This window comes from Colletotrichum godetiae (genome assembly GCF_030913485.1).
Source record: "Colletotrichum godetiae strain CBS 193.32 chromosome Unknown BDP55scaffold_7, whole genome shotgun sequence".
In the NCBI taxonomy this organism is placed as follows: domain Eukaryota; kingdom Fungi; phylum Ascomycota; class Sordariomycetes; order Glomerellales; family Glomerellaceae; genus Colletotrichum; species Colletotrichum godetiae.
In genome coordinates this window covers 1,121,852-1,137,443 of record NW_026851255.1, presented here as the reverse complement: position 1 = coordinate 1,137,443, position 15,592 = coordinate 1,121,852, and the positions used below count along the sequence as shown (strand labels likewise).

At 54.2% G+C, this 15,592-nt stretch overlaps 7 protein-coding genes across 7 annotated transcripts; 4 read left to right on the top strand and 3 right to left on the bottom strand.

Annotated features, from left to right (window-relative positions):
* Window positions 1-1,380: 1,380 nt before the first annotated feature.
* BDP55DRAFT_544746 (uncharacterized protein) lies at window positions 1,381-2,243 on the top strand (the record flags this gene model as incomplete). The annotated part of the gene is made up of 2 exons (XM_060568512.1): window positions 1,381-1,889; window positions 1,946-2,243. The coding sequence occupies 2 exons, from the start codon at window positions 1,381-1,383 to the stop codon at window positions 2,241-2,243; spliced, it is 807 nt and encodes a 268-aa protein (XP_060433706.1).
* On the bottom strand, window positions 2,076-3,400 carry BDP55DRAFT_386368 (uncharacterized protein). The gene is made up of 2 exons (XM_060567194.1): window positions 2,622-3,400; window positions 2,076-2,560 (listed from the first exon to the last, which is right to left on the bottom strand). Exons 1-2 carry the CDS (start codon window positions 3,010-3,012, stop codon window positions 2,259-2,261), a joined length of 693 nt encoding a protein of 230 aa, XP_060433705.1. The 5' UTR covers window positions 3,013-3,400; the 3' UTR covers window positions 2,076-2,258.
* A 695-nt stretch (window positions 3,401-4,095) lies between these two features.
* Window positions 4,096-5,190, top strand: BDP55DRAFT_545189 (GlcNAc-PI de-N-acetylase; the record flags this gene model as incomplete). Its single annotated transcript, XM_060568552.1, has 3 exons — window positions 4,096-4,309; window positions 4,384-4,486; window positions 4,575-5,190. The coding sequence occupies 3 exons, from the start codon at window positions 4,096-4,098 to the stop codon at window positions 5,188-5,190; spliced, it is 933 nt and encodes a 310-aa protein (XP_060433704.1).
* Window positions 5,191-5,606: 416 nt separating this feature from the next.
* On the bottom strand, window positions 5,607-7,727 carry BDP55DRAFT_628532 (uncharacterized protein; the record flags this gene model as incomplete). The annotated part of the gene is made up of 1 exon (XM_060571917.1): window positions 5,607-7,727. The coding sequence occupies one exon, from the start codon at window positions 7,725-7,727 to the stop codon at window positions 5,607-5,609; it is 2,121 nt and encodes a 706-aa protein (XP_060433703.1).
* Window positions 7,728-8,611: 884 nt separating this feature from the next.
* On the top strand, window positions 8,612-9,062 carry BDP55DRAFT_725392 (uncharacterized protein; the record flags this gene model as incomplete). Its single annotated transcript, XM_060579007.1, has 4 exons — window positions 8,612-8,734; window positions 8,790-8,879; window positions 8,934-8,970; window positions 9,022-9,062. The coding sequence occupies 4 exons, from the start codon at window positions 8,612-8,614 to the stop codon at window positions 9,060-9,062; spliced, it is 291 nt and encodes a 96-aa protein (XP_060433702.1).
* Window positions 9,063-10,460: 1,398 nt separating this feature from the next.
* BDP55DRAFT_691403 (elongation factor Tu GTP binding domain-containing protein) lies at window positions 10,461-12,665 on the top strand (the record flags this gene model as incomplete). The annotated part of the gene is made up of 5 exons (XM_060576963.1): window positions 10,461-10,514; window positions 10,580-11,108; window positions 11,209-11,397; window positions 11,450-12,247; window positions 12,301-12,665. 5 exons carry the CDS (start codon window positions 10,461-10,463, stop codon window positions 12,663-12,665), a joined length of 1,935 nt encoding a protein of 644 aa, XP_060433701.1.
* Window positions 12,618-14,779, bottom strand: BDP55DRAFT_386295 (uncharacterized protein). The gene is made up of 3 exons (XM_060567193.1): window positions 14,559-14,779; window positions 13,904-14,338; window positions 12,618-13,828 (listed from the first exon to the last, which is right to left on the bottom strand). The coding sequence occupies exons 1-3, from the start codon at window positions 14,658-14,660 to the stop codon at window positions 12,935-12,937; spliced, it is 1,431 nt and encodes a 476-aa protein (XP_060433700.1). The 5' UTR covers window positions 14,661-14,779; the 3' UTR covers window positions 12,618-12,934.
* Window positions 14,780-15,592: the final 813 nt, after the last annotated feature.

The window sequence follows — 15,592 nt, the reverse complement described above, 5'->3', positions numbered from 1 at the left end:
TGTGCACAACTTCACCGACTTGGCCACTCTGACCACTGCTGTTAGCAGCACCAGCCGAAGCTGGGCCACTAACACCCTGGAGGCCACTCAGGGTGGCGATGGCAATGCCACCGCCAGCAGCGGCCGCAACCGCCGTCGAGAACCTCGCCGGGATGGCGTCCCGAGGGGTGTCACCAACGGCCACCGGACTATTACTGCGACTACTATCAGCAGCGACAGGCTGCCCGGCGACCGCCGGCTGCCGGACTGTCCGCATATTCATCGCGGCGTAGTCCTGGGGTGCTGAGGGATGGGCGGCGGCGCCCGGAATAAAGACAGAGGCGGTGGCCTTGTAGGGGATGGTGTAAGGCGAAGACATTGTGGGCGGTAGTGCTAGAATAGTTAGAAATGAAGCTTTTTATAGGTAGGGGAGAAGGCGAATACCTTCGTGGATGAGTTCGATGGCTGTGGTAGCTGAGACTGGATAATTGAAGGTGGGTTGGAGGAAGAAGAGAAAAGGTAGAAGGATGGGGGGAAAAGATTCCGATAGATCGCTGGGAGGGAAAGTAAGACAGCGAGCGTGTGCCCTTCGTCCGTAACAAGGCAACCCAGGGCGGTGAGAATAATTGTGATAGTCTTCAAGAGGTTTTATACTAATTCTAAGGAAGGGGCAACTCAAAAATACAGAAGGGCCTGGCTCTTTCCGCGTCGTAGCTTTCTCCGATATCCCGCAGAACCATTGACCCGGTGGGCGAGTTTAAACACACCGGGCGCATCACAGGCTGCGCCCTGCCAGCGAGTCAATAAATTGGGCCATCTTACGATATAACTCAAATGATTGAATGTTTGGAGTCGTGTTCTGCCATTGTTTGATGCCACGAATACCAAGATGAGGAACTCCGGTTCCGAGGTCCGGCTTAGCCATTCGTCTATGAAGTAGCTAGCATCGTCAATTCTAGAGACAACAGCCAGACGCGAGCATAGAAAGGACACAGAACTGCTACTATAATGCAGAACTCTCATCATTCTGGGCAATCGAAGGACCTTGACCGCAACATCGTGAGTCTGTCGTCGATAATTCAAGATCACGTGGGGCCGGAGCGACGTGAAATACGGCCCCACTACGGGAAGCCAAGAACGGTGCTATATTCTTAGCGGCGGGTGCGCTAGGGCCCAGGGGTAGATAGGCAGGTAAGGTACCTTCCAGTCGGGAAGTTCTCTGCAAAGCTCCTTCCAAAGCTCCCTTCGGACTCTCCATTTTCAGCTCTGCTTCGACTTCTGTCAGCTGACAGCTTGGGCCCATGAGAAAAGCCGAACGTTGACTGCGAGCCTTGTCGTTCTTCTCTCGCAAACTTGGTGTCGCTTGACACAGTCGCAATCACCATTCTCCGGACCATTTCAATGGACCAAGCGTCACAACAGGACAGCCCTCTGTCCATTGCGGCCAATGTCGCCGGAATCCTTACCTTTGTCGTCGCAATTGTCGCAGCAGTATATGTCAGAATCACGTATCTGCGCAACAGCGATGACGAGTACTTCCGAGTCAAGGCCTCGCTGTCCTGGTTCAAAACGGAATCCACATGGCTATCGGACCTTGTCCGTACAGCCGGTGAAAGATCAGGAGGTCTTCATTCTCGCCAACCTGAATATCAGATGTACGCCTTCGTGATGGACGACTTGATTAAGCTGGAGAAGCGGATCCTGGAACTGCTGGCCGAGGCCGAGATGAAGGCTGCGGGCCAAGATGCCGAGAATCAGGGTAAATGGACCCTCGTGCCCAAGAGTTGGAGCTTTACAACAAATGTCGCCATGGCTTGGCTGCCGGTCCGGACCAAAACGTTAGAGCTGGTTCGCCAGCGAGAAGCATTGACGGCACGTGTGCAATTTACGCAAATGAGCATGATATCTTCGTGAGCCTCCTAATGCTGACTGGCTGTCGATCGCTATTACTGACGAATTATCGCAGTCGAATTCGAGACTTGGAATCGAGGACCACGTGGACGGAGACCAAGTTTGAAGAAAGCTTTATTCGTATGGAGAACCAGATTGCTGAGCAAAGAGCCCAGATCCATCGATTAGAGGACCTCGTCTATCGTTTGATGCATCGGAGTCGGCTCAGCCACGGTCCCAATTCGTCCATGACCGATCCTCTTAAGTCGCGCCGATTATCCAGTCCCTCGCGACAGCTTCCAAGCGAGCTGACGAATCGAGGGCACCGCCGGCGTGCCAGTTCGCAGCCCACCAAGCGGTCGAGGTCCAAATAACAAGTCGCGTACCGCCTATTTAATGGCGTACCCTCCTTGCAGCAAATAAGCACCTGCCACTGCCAGACTGGCCACGGCCACAGGGAGGTCAAGCTCTAGAATCGACCAAATCCACACACACCCCAAAGTCGGCGCCTGCTTCATGATGTACAGATAACTGAACTTGTTGGTAATGTAGATCAGATGGCATCCAGCCCACACTCCGGCCACGAAGAAGATAGCCTGTCGAATGGGATGCTGGTAACGAGCCGGCAGTCCCGGGACAAGGTTTGGGCTAGATGGGAAAGCATGAAGATTGTAAAAAAGGAAGAAGAGCACTATCGACCACCGTCGTCATCAGCAATAGAGCAGAGCTGAGGGGAACGACTTGAGACTCACCCATTAACGCAATGAGCGTACGGCTGACAACGTTGGGCCACTCGATCTCCTTGGCGTACTGGTTCTGGACGAGCACGTCAAAGGTGCCGTGTACAATGGCAAGACTTACGGTCCAGAGCAGTGTGTCCATGATACGATCCATCAAGGGAGACAACAAGACCTCTCCGTCGTCCTCCTCATCGTCACTATCCTCGGCACCCGGCCTGTCAATTCGGACGGCACCCTTGGGCAAATTCTTATTTCTCGGGTCTTTGTCGGCCTGTTTGAAAAGACCTCTGTCCTGAGCCATCTGCAGCAAGGTGGCTTCGCTGGGAGCCGACCGATCAGGCTGGGCAAGGGGAATGCCTTTGGGGTCCTTCGCCCTCTTTTCCTTGGTCCCCTTTTTGGCCATTTTTGAGTCTCGACTGAGGTGGTAACGAATACTCGGTGAGCTGGTGGTTGAGACTTCTCCTGGCCGTCCTTCGGCAATCTGCTACGCCTTGAGCTTCGATAGTACCACTACAGTGATCCCTACGTCTGCGAGACGCAGCTTAGTGACAGCTGCAAGGTATGTTGTCGTCGGATGTGTTCGTCTGGTCGCCTGCTGATGTGCTTTTGGCTGACAAAGACAAAGTTTACAGTTTGACAGTTCCTTGTCCCGCCGTCAGCTCATAGCTTCAGCTCACCTCACCAGCTGTCAAGGAAGTTCTGCACCTGGGAAAATAAAGGTACAGGGCTCCCTGGCCACTGCAGGTCATCGGTCCAGTGACCAAACGGACCCATGCCCTGTCGCATGACACACTGCTCCGGGCAGCCAATTGCCAGGCGTCGCTCGCCCCTCAGGGCGGATTTAGTGTTGTCAGGGACCCCGTTCCGCGATCTGTCACCGCCTGCATTTTCGGGAAGGGAAACGGGTGCGACACACACCGACGGCGCAGATGGCAGCGCACCGCACCGCAATGCGCCAGTTCCGACTGAGTGACTGAGGTGGTGACGGGACGCAGTGAGGCACCGAATCCTCCGGGCCCCAGCTCATCCAATTTCCCAGCCGATCGTCTCCCGCTATTTGCGACCACCCACACCACCATTGACAGCCACCACCACCACCCGTTGTCGCTAAGAAGCTCCTCCGAGATTAGACCAGGGTCCCCCAAATCGAAAGGTGGCATCTCACGCTTCTTCTACTCTCTATCCCGCGATGCCGCTTGCCTCGTGACCTCCATCTTGCATCCAGTGCTGCTTTGCGACTCTCTCAGGTTCCTCTGGGAACTCTTCCTCCTCAGCATACACCTTTTGCGACCTCACCGAACCCGTCATCCTTCTGCGCGAGGCTGTGACTCGCCGATAGGCGCCACACCGCATCCTCGAAATACTCCTCTCGAAAACGACCCCACCTTGGGGAACTCGAAACCTCCTCACCGACGAAACGAGATCGCATACCAGAGCTGCCCAGTGTTGGAATTGGCGCCACTTGTAGTTGACAATGGGTTGGATGATGCTCCTCGTCCCTTTGCTGGCGGCTATTGCACCTGCCTTGTACATATACCTGGTCCCGCTGATCACGCCGCGACTCCCAACATTGGAGAACAAACGCATCTGCCTCTTGATTGCGCACCCGGATGATGAGGCCATGTTCTTTGCGCCAACGGTTTTGGCCCTCACCAAACCGGATACGGGCAACCACGTCAAGATTTTGTGTTTGAGCTCAGGTTAGAAAACTTCCTGGGGATACTGCCGAAAAGGCAACGGGACGTCATGGCTGACAAGCGGGGCAATTGTATAGGCAACGCCGATGGATTGGGTGAGACTCGCAAGAAGGAGTTAATCAAGAGCGGCATGAAGCTCGGTCTGCAGCAGGAGCACGACGTCTTCGTCATTGACAGCCCGTGAGCAATTCCCCCTCCTAACCCACTGCCCCTCAGCTCCACTCCAGACCCTGAACGAACTAATCTGACCGCCTCCCGGGACCTCCAGCGACTTTCAAGACTCCATGACCAACGTATGGGACAAGACCAAGATTTCTACCCTCCTCGGCCGCGCCTTCGCTCCGCAGCTCGCCCGCCAGCGCGCTGCCGGTGAGGAGCCCGACGCCAACATTGACGTCCTCATCACGTTTGACTCGACCGGCGTCTCCTCCCATCCGAACCACATCTCTCTATACCACGGCGCCCGTGCCTTCATCGCCGCCCTCTCTGACCCGCGCTGGACCTCTCCCGTCGACCTCTACACCCTGACCTCAGTCCCCTTTGCGCGCAAGTACACCAACTTCCTCGACGCCATCCCCACGCTCTTTTCCTGGGCCACGACGGCCGGCAGCAACCCCCCGAAACCACCCAAGAAGCCGAAGAGGGAGGATGACGACAGCGATGACGAGGACGAGGAAGATGATAATTACCACCCCACGGCGCTCGTGTTCCTCAGCGAGCTAGGTGCCAAGGGCGGTTGGGCTACGGCGTGGAGTGCAATGACCACGGCGCATAAGAGCCAGATGGTCTGGTTCCGCTACGGCTGGATCTCGTTGAGTAGGTACATGGTCCTCAACGACTTGCGACTGGAAAAGGTCGACGCCGAGGAGGAGACCGAGGCGTGAGAGTAAGAAGCTAAAAAGAAAGAAAAAGAGTTGATGGTAAAGCGTGGATTGAAAAGGAAAGGCATAACTAGCATCTCATATTCCCCATCCATCACCCCCTTTCATCATGAGCAGGCGTTTTTGCATGGGCTCCATGTGTTTTGGGTAGATACCACCATATACACCCAGGTACAAAATCATCAGCGTTGCAGTTTCAGAATGAATATCACGTACGCTGTAGGATGAGAATCGAGTTCGTCTTCGACTCTCCATCAGCCTCCATTTATAGCAATATTGCAATAACCTCACATCGGGATACCTTTGCCATCAGCATGAAGTGACTTGATGCTGTCAATCCATTCGATTATTTACTGGAGCACTCTGGCAGCCCTCAGCACCAGCAGATCTTCTCCACAAGACATATAATGTGCCACCGTCTACCACATCAAGGCCTTCAAAACTTTCTTTCGATACATGGGGCCGGCCTGTGGCAACGATGGCGAGTTCAGAGCTTCGCCAGTACCAACAGCCTCTTTTTCATTCACGGCCCCCTGAGTGGCCACCTTGCCAAGAAATCGTAGACGCCTCTCTTGCTCTCCAAATCTGACCTCCCTTCGTTGGCGGACCATTCGCCGAGTTGATCGTCTAAGGGTAATTACCATGCTTTCATACACCGGGTCGCCCGCCTCAGTTACGATAGGTACGGACTCCGCGTCCTCCCCAGCGCCCTCTGGTTTAGAAAACTTTGGCCGGCTTGGATCGGGGGCTAGTCTCCGGGTTGGCTCAGATCGGATAATCTGCTTCACACTTCTGGCCCTGAGCGCGGCGATGTCTTGGTTCATGATCCTTACAGTCCCTCCATACGTCGAGTACGTTATTGAATCAGGGAGGAAACGGCGGAAATCGTTGACAAAGTCGGGAATGATCTGGGATCCCAGCGAGGGCTCGCGGCGTAAGCGAACGCTGGCCTCTCGCAACCATCGCTGGCACAGGCGTTGGATGGAGTACCAGGATATGTGTTGCTGAGCTTTTATTCGATGGTGTCGAGAAATTGAAACTGGCGGTGGCGATGGGAAAAGGGTCTCAAACAGAGCTGCTTCGACATCTTTGCATAGTAAGTCGTAGTCGGCGCAAATACGCCTTAAGGAGTCCCATGCTTCATTTAACCTGCCAGAAGCAACCAGCGTCCTAGTGTAAAGGTCAACGTCACGAGAACCGGGCTTTCCAAGCTGGTGCTTGGCGGTCATGGCGTCCCATACAGCCAACACGTCGTTCGCACGGACGACCCTGTTTTTGTCGCCAATAGCCCTATACTCTTGAACGACCGGTCTGGAAGACATCAAATAGGTCCACTCAAGGAGTGAGGACCAGGTGTTTGGCGATATAGGGATACCCCATTCTGTAGAGATATACTCGATCAGCTTTTTGGCTATAATGACATGACCAGTGCAACCGAAAGACTGCACGATAGCGTCGATCAAAGGCTGTGTTGGGGTCGGTGTTCGCCTGATACTGTCCGCCCTCTTGGCACTGACGATTGTTGCTGCTCGATGATCTCTGTCCGTGGTTAAGATGCCCCATACTTTATAGAGAATTCGAGTCATCTCCCTGACTGAGCCTGCGCGTGCGCAGGCGACTAGGTACGCACAGTAGAACTCTTCGTCCACTACTTTGTGCTTTTTGCGGATGGAGGCATTCAGTCGTTCCACAGGCGCGGGCAAGCTGAGGAGGCGATGTAAGTCATGAGTTGGCTCCCAACTGGCACGGCCGTAGGTGAACCTCCCGTTGGCAAAGCGGTTGAGCCTCAGTCTTTCGAGGGACCATAAGATCCGGGTGTCTTTGAACTTCTTCCTACGGCCATGTAAATTACGGGGTCGCACTCGAAGTCTGTCCTTATCATGGTGGGAATAAGATGGATCTGTGAGAAATCGAGTCTTGAAGTATTCGGTATAGTCCTGGCCATTCCTGTGGTGGCCATTATCCTCCCCCTTGGTCATATACCAAAGTTCTTTTGCAGCCTGAACGTCGGATGCGGCACCGGCGCATCTGAGGAGAACAACGTAGTCGAGTCGAGAGGGCTCATTACCATGATGGGATCTCAGACCAAATAGAGTACGCAATGACTGAAAGGTATCTTTGTAGATTTTGGGGACACCAAATCGATCGGCAACCGAAGCAAGAGAGCTGTACTGGCCAAGTCCATTCTCGATTCGCAGACTGTAGGTCGCATCGCTGCGAGGGCCGACGCGAGAGGGGTCCAGAGAGCGCACGATTTCCGAAAATGTAGTCGGTGATAGCTTTTGCAACGCGTCTGCCGCCTCAATAGCCCGTGGGTGACGTGCCAGGCCTTTCACACTCTCCAATATCTGGGTTGTATCCTGCGACTGGACCGCCCGTAGCAAATCCGCGAGATGTGCGTCGGGAGATGTATAATCTGGACGCGACTCTATCGCAGGGGTCGAGGTGTCGAAGCTGAGCTTATGCGACTGGGAAATGCATCTTGCTGAGAGGTCCAACCCGTTTCGTGGGATGAGGGTTCTCGCGGAAGCTGTTGTCATGGGGAAAGGGGAGTGATGCCCGTAACATCTTCGCAGTCGAGTAGCCAAGATCTTCGAGGGGGTGCCGCGAGGGGGTGACAGCAGCTGTCGAAAGCCATTGGCCTTCATAGCTAGTATCATGATGGAAGGTTGCGAGGTCTGTATCGAACCATCTCATGTAGTTCGAAGCCAGTGGCACGGCCAAGTGGACGTTGAGATTCTTTGAAGACGTGGCTGGACAAACGTCTTGCTCGCGTGAGGGGATGTGTCGAGTAAGATTGACAAACACAAAAGCCGTCCCCTCACGGCGAAGCGAGAGGTAGGTACCGCGTCGGCAAGACAATGGAGGAAGGCACTGTTCCCCCAAACACAGCTTACGCAGGTCGAGGCGTTTTCCCCGACAGCTTCCCCAACTTTCCTTCTCCCGCTGCCGCCTCCTCCTCCTCTTCTACACCCTGCGCATCCGTATTCCGTACCTACTGGCCAACTTTGCCTGCTTGCCCGCTCCAAGTTACAACACAAGTGCTGCAAGTGCCTGCTTTAGTGCCCTGCTCCCTTCCCCTCTAACCGTGCCATCCTGGACAAGGGACGGGAAGCTCCACGCAGGCCTGGGGCAAGACCCATTCCTGGCCCACCTTCCGGTGTGCCGTGGCACGGTTCAATCTCATTGTGGGCTGAGCAGCCGGAGTATTCCTTCTGCCGGTTCCGGGGAGTCTTGACCAATGACGCGCAGTTGAGCTTTGCCCGCGCAAAATGCACAATTCCTCCAGTGCCCGGCCCCACCACCGCCTCTCGGCCATCCCAGTTGAACCGCTGTGTCCTCATCAAGGAAACGCGCCCATCCATCCCATCACAGAGCCCCCTGCTCCTTTTTCATCGACCCAACTTTCACTTTTCGTACCATTATGGCGGACGCCGGCGAAGATACCACGCACGTACAGGAGCCTCTTGACCTCGTCAAGCTCCTGCTTGACGAAGTAGTTTTCGTCAAGCTTAGGGGTGACCGTGAGCTCAAGGGCAGACTTCACGTAAGTTGAGATGCGTGTCTTGGAGATGGATGAGACTTGCTAACTCGCATTACAGGCATACGACAGCCATTGCAACCTTGTTCTGGGAGAGGTCGAGGAGACGATCTATGTGGTGGATGAGGATGAAGAGGATGAGGAAGTGAAGGTGAGAATGCTGGATGAGCTCAAAGTCTCACCAAATGCTAACTGCATACCGCAGACTATCAGCAGAAAGTCGGAAATGCTCTTCGTTCGTGGTAAGTTCTAGTTCATCTTGGGTACTGGTCAGACGTCTGACGGGGTTACAGGTGACAGTGTGGTCCTCATCTCGCCTCAAGCGTCCTCATAACCGTTGGGGGATCGCGCATCGACCATTGCCATGAAGGGGCTTTGGTTTGAGTCAACACCAAGTACGCCCGAACCGACGACAGCAGGGCACCGCTGACAACGCGGGTCGACGTCTCTCGCCGCGACATCGGAGTAGGAAAGGCGTAACTCTTCATCACGAACGCCAATGTGGCCTCTTTCCATATACCCTCATCCCGAGACCACGTTAGCATCCCTAGTCTGTTGCAGAACCTACACTATGCCACCACAACCTGGGACATCTAGCACTTTGGTACGATGGTACGACTAGGGGCACTCGGCCGCTTCAACGTCATAGCTGAGGAATAACCAGGCAGATTTATTGATCAAAGCCAGACACTCAATCTCGTCGTTTGCAGTTCGAATAGAAATTCCTAGCAGTGGAGCAAACTTTGGCTCATGCTGCGTTATCTGTCTTTCCCGTTGTTCTCAATCGTGCTATTGCAAGTTCTGGATGCGCCGTTTTGATCGATTTAATGACTCTTTCTCCCTCCTGGTGGCCGTAGTCAACCAGGTCAGGTCAGGCAAGAGGCGCAGCAAACAAGGCACAGCCGTAGATCAACTCATCAGCAAGCAATTGACTGGCTGAGTCACACAAACTTCAACTTCTGTTTGCCGCGGCCTTTGTGGTAAGTGTATCCAGCCATGGGGGTCACCAAGGTTGAAGAAACAATACCCAGTTCAGCCATTCAATCAAGACACAATCCGGGGCTCCGCATTCTGCAATCGTTTCAATCCACCACCATCCAGGTGCCAGCGACAGGTTGACGCTGGCCCGTGCCAATTGGCCCGTGCCAAAGCTCTTATCGATTAGCCCCGCCGAGTTACTCATGATGTCAACGCTGCTTTAGACGCATCCATCCATGTATTCCAACCATGGTTGTCCTGTATCTGCAAGAATTCGAGCATGAAGGATATAATGTGAGGCCAAATAGAGTGTCTCAGCTCGAAGCTCAGCATGTCAGAACTTGTTCCAACTTGGGATCCTCGTATTACAGGCACTTTCCGTGAGGGCACTTGCATACAACCTTGATACACTTTACGGGCTGGCAGGGGGGACAGATGGCCCAAGAATAAACGGCCGAGAAGTAAAGCAGCGGGGCATTCTGTCACCCGGGCGTGGTGTGGAGGTGGAAGTGGCCTCGACTGTCACTGCCGTTAGACTTCGCCGCTCCGAGTCAATCGATGACTCTTTTCTCTGTCCCGTCGCGACGCCAACTTTGTCGGAACTAAAATTCGCCCCCCTCTATATAGCTTTAACACGCTGCATCGCACTCCATCAATCAATTCCACCAGGCATCTTCTACAACTCCATTGTGTTGCCTTTGACACGCATCAATGATCCTAAGGATACGAATATAGCCGCTCCCATCACCCCACCATGACGAGCAAGAGTATAAAGTCATTACCGCACGAGAAGCGTAAGGGCGAAGCTGTATGGAGACTCCACCAAGTTCGAATGGCTCTTCGCCTCGACCATCACTGATCACTTCCCTCTAGGCCCTTAGCGACTTTGCCGAGTACGTCGAGAAGCAGCAAGCATTGCGATATCCTAGTGCAAAACCGGCCGACGTCTCCAAGGTCACTGAAACCCCCGAACACCAGCATGCTGAGCTTGACGAGCTCTTCGACAACCTCGATCTAGCCGAGCCTACTCCTAGCGTTCGGTTGAAGGACCTCCTGCTAGGCACCGATGACGACACGCTTCAGAAGTTGGAGGGAGTGCTCCAGGAAAGGATATTAGAGGGCCACGGAGAGGCCGTGTTCGAGCTTGGTTTCGAGAACAATGGCGAGTCCATGGGACTGTCAATGGATCAATGGACTGCGGCATACGCCAGATTGCAGGAGGCGGCCAAAAGCATACGAGCTGACTGCCGAACGCTCATCACCAAGAACGTCGGTGGCGATGTTGAGGCCCCGAGCGCCCAGTCTGGCAAAGACAGCCATTGCAGTGGCAAGATCATGATTCGCCAGACACCAACAACAGTAGAGGATGTCATTGAGACCCGAATAGCTGTGGTTGGCAACGGTATGTGCTCTCTACGCCTGCAATGATGTACTTGCTAGACGAGCCGGTCTTCTCGCAGCATCAGCACGGCCGTGATAATAGACTAACCCATATATCACAGTCGACGCTGGAAAGAGTTCTCTTCTGGGTGTCCTTGTGAAGGGCGACCTCGACGACGGCAGAGGACGTGCGCGAGTTAATCTCTTCCGCCACAAGCACGAGATTGAGACAGGTAGAACCAGCTCTGTCGGCATGGAGATCCTAGGTTTCGATACTCTAGGAGATGTTGTCGTTTCCGACACCCCTGGGAGTAGGCACTGCTTCGGCCCTTGTCGTCAGAACGACTCACTGACGATGACCAGGAAAACTGTCGTGGGAAGAGATTGGAAAACGCAGCGCCAAAGTCATCACCTTCACTGACTTGGCAGGCCACGAAAAATACCTGCGAACGACCGTTTTTGGTCTACTGTCGAGCAGCCCCAACTACTGCTTGTTGATGGTTGCAGCCAACAATGGTCTGGTCGGCATGAGCAAAGAGCACCTGGGTATTGCCCTGGCTCTCAACGTACCGGTGATGGTTGTCATTACCAAGATTGATATCTGCCCGCCCCAGATTCTTGAGCAGACCATCAGCCAGATCACCAAGATCTTGAAGAGTCCAGGAGCGCGGAAGATTCCCATCTTCATCAAGGACCGCGAGGAGTGCATAAACACGGCCACCCAGTTCATCAGCCAGAGGATATGTCCCGTCTTCCAGGTTTCCAATGTCACGGGTGAGAACCTCGACTTAGTCCGGACGTTCCTGAACATCTTGCCACACCATGGACGCTATGATTCTGAGGCGCCATTCGAGTTCCACATCAACGACACGTTCTCGGTTCCCTTTGTCGGTACAGTTGTCTCCGGCATTATCAAAGCCGGTGTCATCCACGCTGGTGACAACGTGCTCATTGGCCCAGACTCTTTGGGCCAGTTCACGTCTACCAGCATTCGATCCATCGAACGCAAGCGACTGGGGGTGCCGGCTGCTTCTGCGGGTCAGTCAGCGTCCTTCGCCTTGAAGAAAGTCCGGCGTAAGGACGTCAGGAAAGGCATGGTTGTTCTGCCCAAGCTTGAAGGACAGCCGGCGCCCAAGGTGCACAGAGAGTTCATCGCAGAAGGTGGGTCACATTCATCAAGTTCCAATGCGACACTCAAGCTGATCAGTCTCTAGTTTTGATTCTATCTCACGCGACCACCATCAAGACAAAGTACCAGGCCATGCTGCACGTTGGCCCCGTCTCGCAGACGTGCGCGATCATCGACGTCGACCGCCCGTACATCCGGACTGGCGACAGAGCAACAGTTGCGTTCCGGTTCGTCCAGCGACCCGAGTATCTCGCTCCCGGCGACCGGTTATTGTTCCGAGAGGGCAGGACCAAGGGCCTGGGGATAGTCAAGTCAGTTGGCTACGACTCCAGCAAGCCATTATACCCGCATGGTGACTCTGTGACGGGTGAGGATGGCGCAGCGAACGCCAAGGACGATGAGAACGGCAAGAAGCCTGCCAACAGTCAGGATGTCAAGGTCGGGGCGTAATGAGATTGCACTTGGTACCTGTATAAGTGGGCGTTCAGCGGGTTGATTTGATTATTGTGGCTAGCTAGCATTGGGTTTCGAGCGATACCAGGATATACATTTCTGAGGAGGTACGCTTCTACGTGTCTCGTACATTCATTCAATCATACTTTGCATTTAAATCCTCTCCCACTTCCAACGCGCATTGTATTCGGACCCTATTCGTTACTCATCTGATCATACTTAGTCTATTCGCCTCGTTTTATGGGATGCCTAACACCAAGAAGGCATCACAACTCGCACTGATCAGCCATCATCCTTGGGAACTCAACAAACCTCACCTCCCACCTTTCCCGCCACTTCTCCTCCAAGTACTCACAAATCGCCCTCGTCTCCAGCGCAGCCCGCCTCCACATCCACCAGTGCCTTCGATCACACACCCTCGCATACCAATACGCCAACAGCAGCATCGCCCTCTCGTCCTTCTCCTCGAGTAACCGCCGGAACCGCGGGTCCAGCTTACTGATGAAGCCCATGAACGGCTTGACAAGCTCAATCGAATCCGGATCCGCTGCCGCCGCGGGGGAAGAAACCCGCCAGCACGTGGCTAGGGACGCGGCGGCCGTGAAGTACGGGTTTGTGTGCGTGGGGTCCTCGATGAGGTTGAACAGCTCCGCGAAGCCTTCTGGGAGGGGAGGACTCCACGCGTCCATCTTCTTTCCGTCGTCTTCATCCTTGTCCCCGTTGATGCTGGTGCAAGGGGTTGGTGCCTCGACGGGCTTCATCAAGTGCGCATAAATTTCGCTCGCCGCATCCGCAAACACGCCCCTCGGTGCGCGGAGCGTATCCGTCATCTTCCACACCTGCTTCTTCCCGTCGCCTAGCTTCAACCAGTCTAGGTCCGAGGGGGATTCTTTTCGTAGGGGCCAGGCGTCGCGGGGCGCAGCGAGGGAGGCTACGTTGGCGAAGGCGGCGACGCTTATGAAGGCGGAGGCGAGCCAGAGGGCGTCGTGCTCGGAGGGGAGGATCGGGGCGGAGAGTTTGCGGTGGAGGAGGGAGACGCCGCGGTACCAGTGGTAGGCGAGGGCTGTTTGGGTCGCTTGGGGAGGGGGGGAGGTTGGGGTTAGGAGGGTGAGGTCGTGGAGGTGGGTCATTGCTATTACTGTGTGCATTACCACGGGATGCTTGGGGGGTTTGTTAGTTTGGGTAAGTGGTAGGAAGGATGTTTGGTTGAGGGAGGAGGGGGTCCAGGAGCTTACGCAGAATGCGATGGGCAAGGTCTTTTTCTCGTAGATTGATTTGCTTCTAGGCGTCCCGAGGCTTAGAATCGTTCTCTTTTGGAAGCGTTCAAGGAGGCGGACGTCTGTGGGGGTTAACTGGTACGCTGCATCTGGGCTTTCCATGGATCCTGTGGTGGGCAGCGGTGGAGGAACGTAACGGGGCGGAAAGGGGGTTTGAGCTGATGGAGGAGGGCGAGCTACGACGGCACTCCTGGACGAAGAAGCGGGATCAGGCCTCGGTCGAGCTTGGGCTTGAGCTTGAGCACGGGGGCGTATGGGAGCAGGCGAAGATGACGAGAGGTCGACTTTGAACGCCACCTCGACCGATAGGGCCGTCGCCGTGGATGTGGGAGCGTAGGAGCATGTCACGCCGTAGGAGACGCATTTGACGCATCGGGGTTTACTTTCGTCGCACTATGTTGACTGTTAGATATCGTAAACGGTAGGTATATATGAAGCCAGAGTTGGGCAGTTATCTCAGTCGTCACAGGCCCTTGGTGGAATTGCTCTAGAGCCCCAATAAGGAATGACTGGTCGAAGAATGATAGGGGTAGTCTCGTAGACTTGGCCGAGAGTGTGGTGCTGCGCCGAATGGATGCTCAAAATGGCTGGGATCCTTCACTATGATACGTACTTTCACCCGCCGCAACTTGCAGTTTCCACAGCCCTTTCTAGACTTTTTATGAGCCCTGCGCTTGCGCACGTCATCGCTCTGGGGTGTTTCCGAAGCGGGCATATCTATAACTTGACTGAGATGACTTGAGACTGGTCCTAGCCGGTAGCGGAATCGTTATATGGCCCCAACTGGTCAGCTCGACGTCTTGAAGTCCACAGCGATGCGGTTTAGATGGTCTAGTGAAGTCAAGACTCGAAGCAGGATACTCCAACAAACACCAACGAGATGAAAAGTGATGTGAGGCTGCCAGCGAATACGAACAGAGGAAACAGAGCCGCAGGAGAAGAAGACAAACTGCGTCAGCACGATAGAAAACCCGCGCCCTTTTTGTTCCTCCCGGAGTTTACGAGGCCCACTACTCTGGGAATCCCTCCGATCGTGAGGCGCTCATTCACCCGCGATCGACGTCGAGCTACCCCGGTCGTCTCCGGATTGGATCCACAAGCTTCTGCTTCTTGAGTAGACCTGATTGGATGATTTGTGAGTGGGCGGGGCATGAGAATGAGTCTAACCTCTGCTCGTATTTGGAGGATTGTGCGCTAACCTCGTTTCGTATCGAGGGAAGTCCCCGCGTGAGGAGGATGATGTCTTCGAAAGCATCAGAACTGGGGTTGTGAAATGCTCATTTGCTATTGAACTGTGGTGGCTCACAAATCCAAAGATATTGATCTATCTGTCGTCCAAGACATGTTTTACTAGTTCTACATCCGCTCACAGGTTGAGAATCCTCGTGTGGGCGGGATCAGGATGGTTAGAGGCCACACTTGGAAATTCGTCATCGTTAGAGAGTATCCAGCAATCCTGTTGTACTACCTACCATTGATCGAAGCAATTTGGTAGAATACTGATATCACGATGAGAACTAGAGGCATGTTGTATGTTGAATTATTATCTCTGTTCATTGCTTAATAGTGTGCTTCTGATTTGCGTGACGAAAACACGGGTATATATATATATTCACAAAGTCGTCAAATCCACGCTGCGAACCATCC

Coding starts and splice junctions, on each gene's coding strand:
- BDP55DRAFT_386295 (XM_060567193.1), bottom strand. CDS start 14,660: ATGCCCGCTTCGGAAACACCCCAGAGCGATGACGTGCGCAAGCGCAGG. Junction 14,339..14,558: donor GCAAGTTGCGGCGGGTGAAA/GTACGTATCATA, acceptor CAGTCAACATAG/TGCGACGAAAGTAAACCCCG. Junction 13,829..13,903: donor CCTTGCCCATCGCATTCTGC/GTAAGCTCCTGG, acceptor AAACCCCCCAAG/CATCCCGTGGTAATGCACAC.
- BDP55DRAFT_386368 (XM_060567194.1), bottom strand. CDS start 3,012: ATGGCCAAAAAGGGGACCAAGGAAAAGAGGGCGAAGGACCCCAAAGGC. Junction 2,561..2,621: donor TACGCTCATTGCGTTAATGG/GTGAGTCTCAAG, acceptor GGTGGTCGATAG/TGCTCTTCTTCCTTTTTTAC.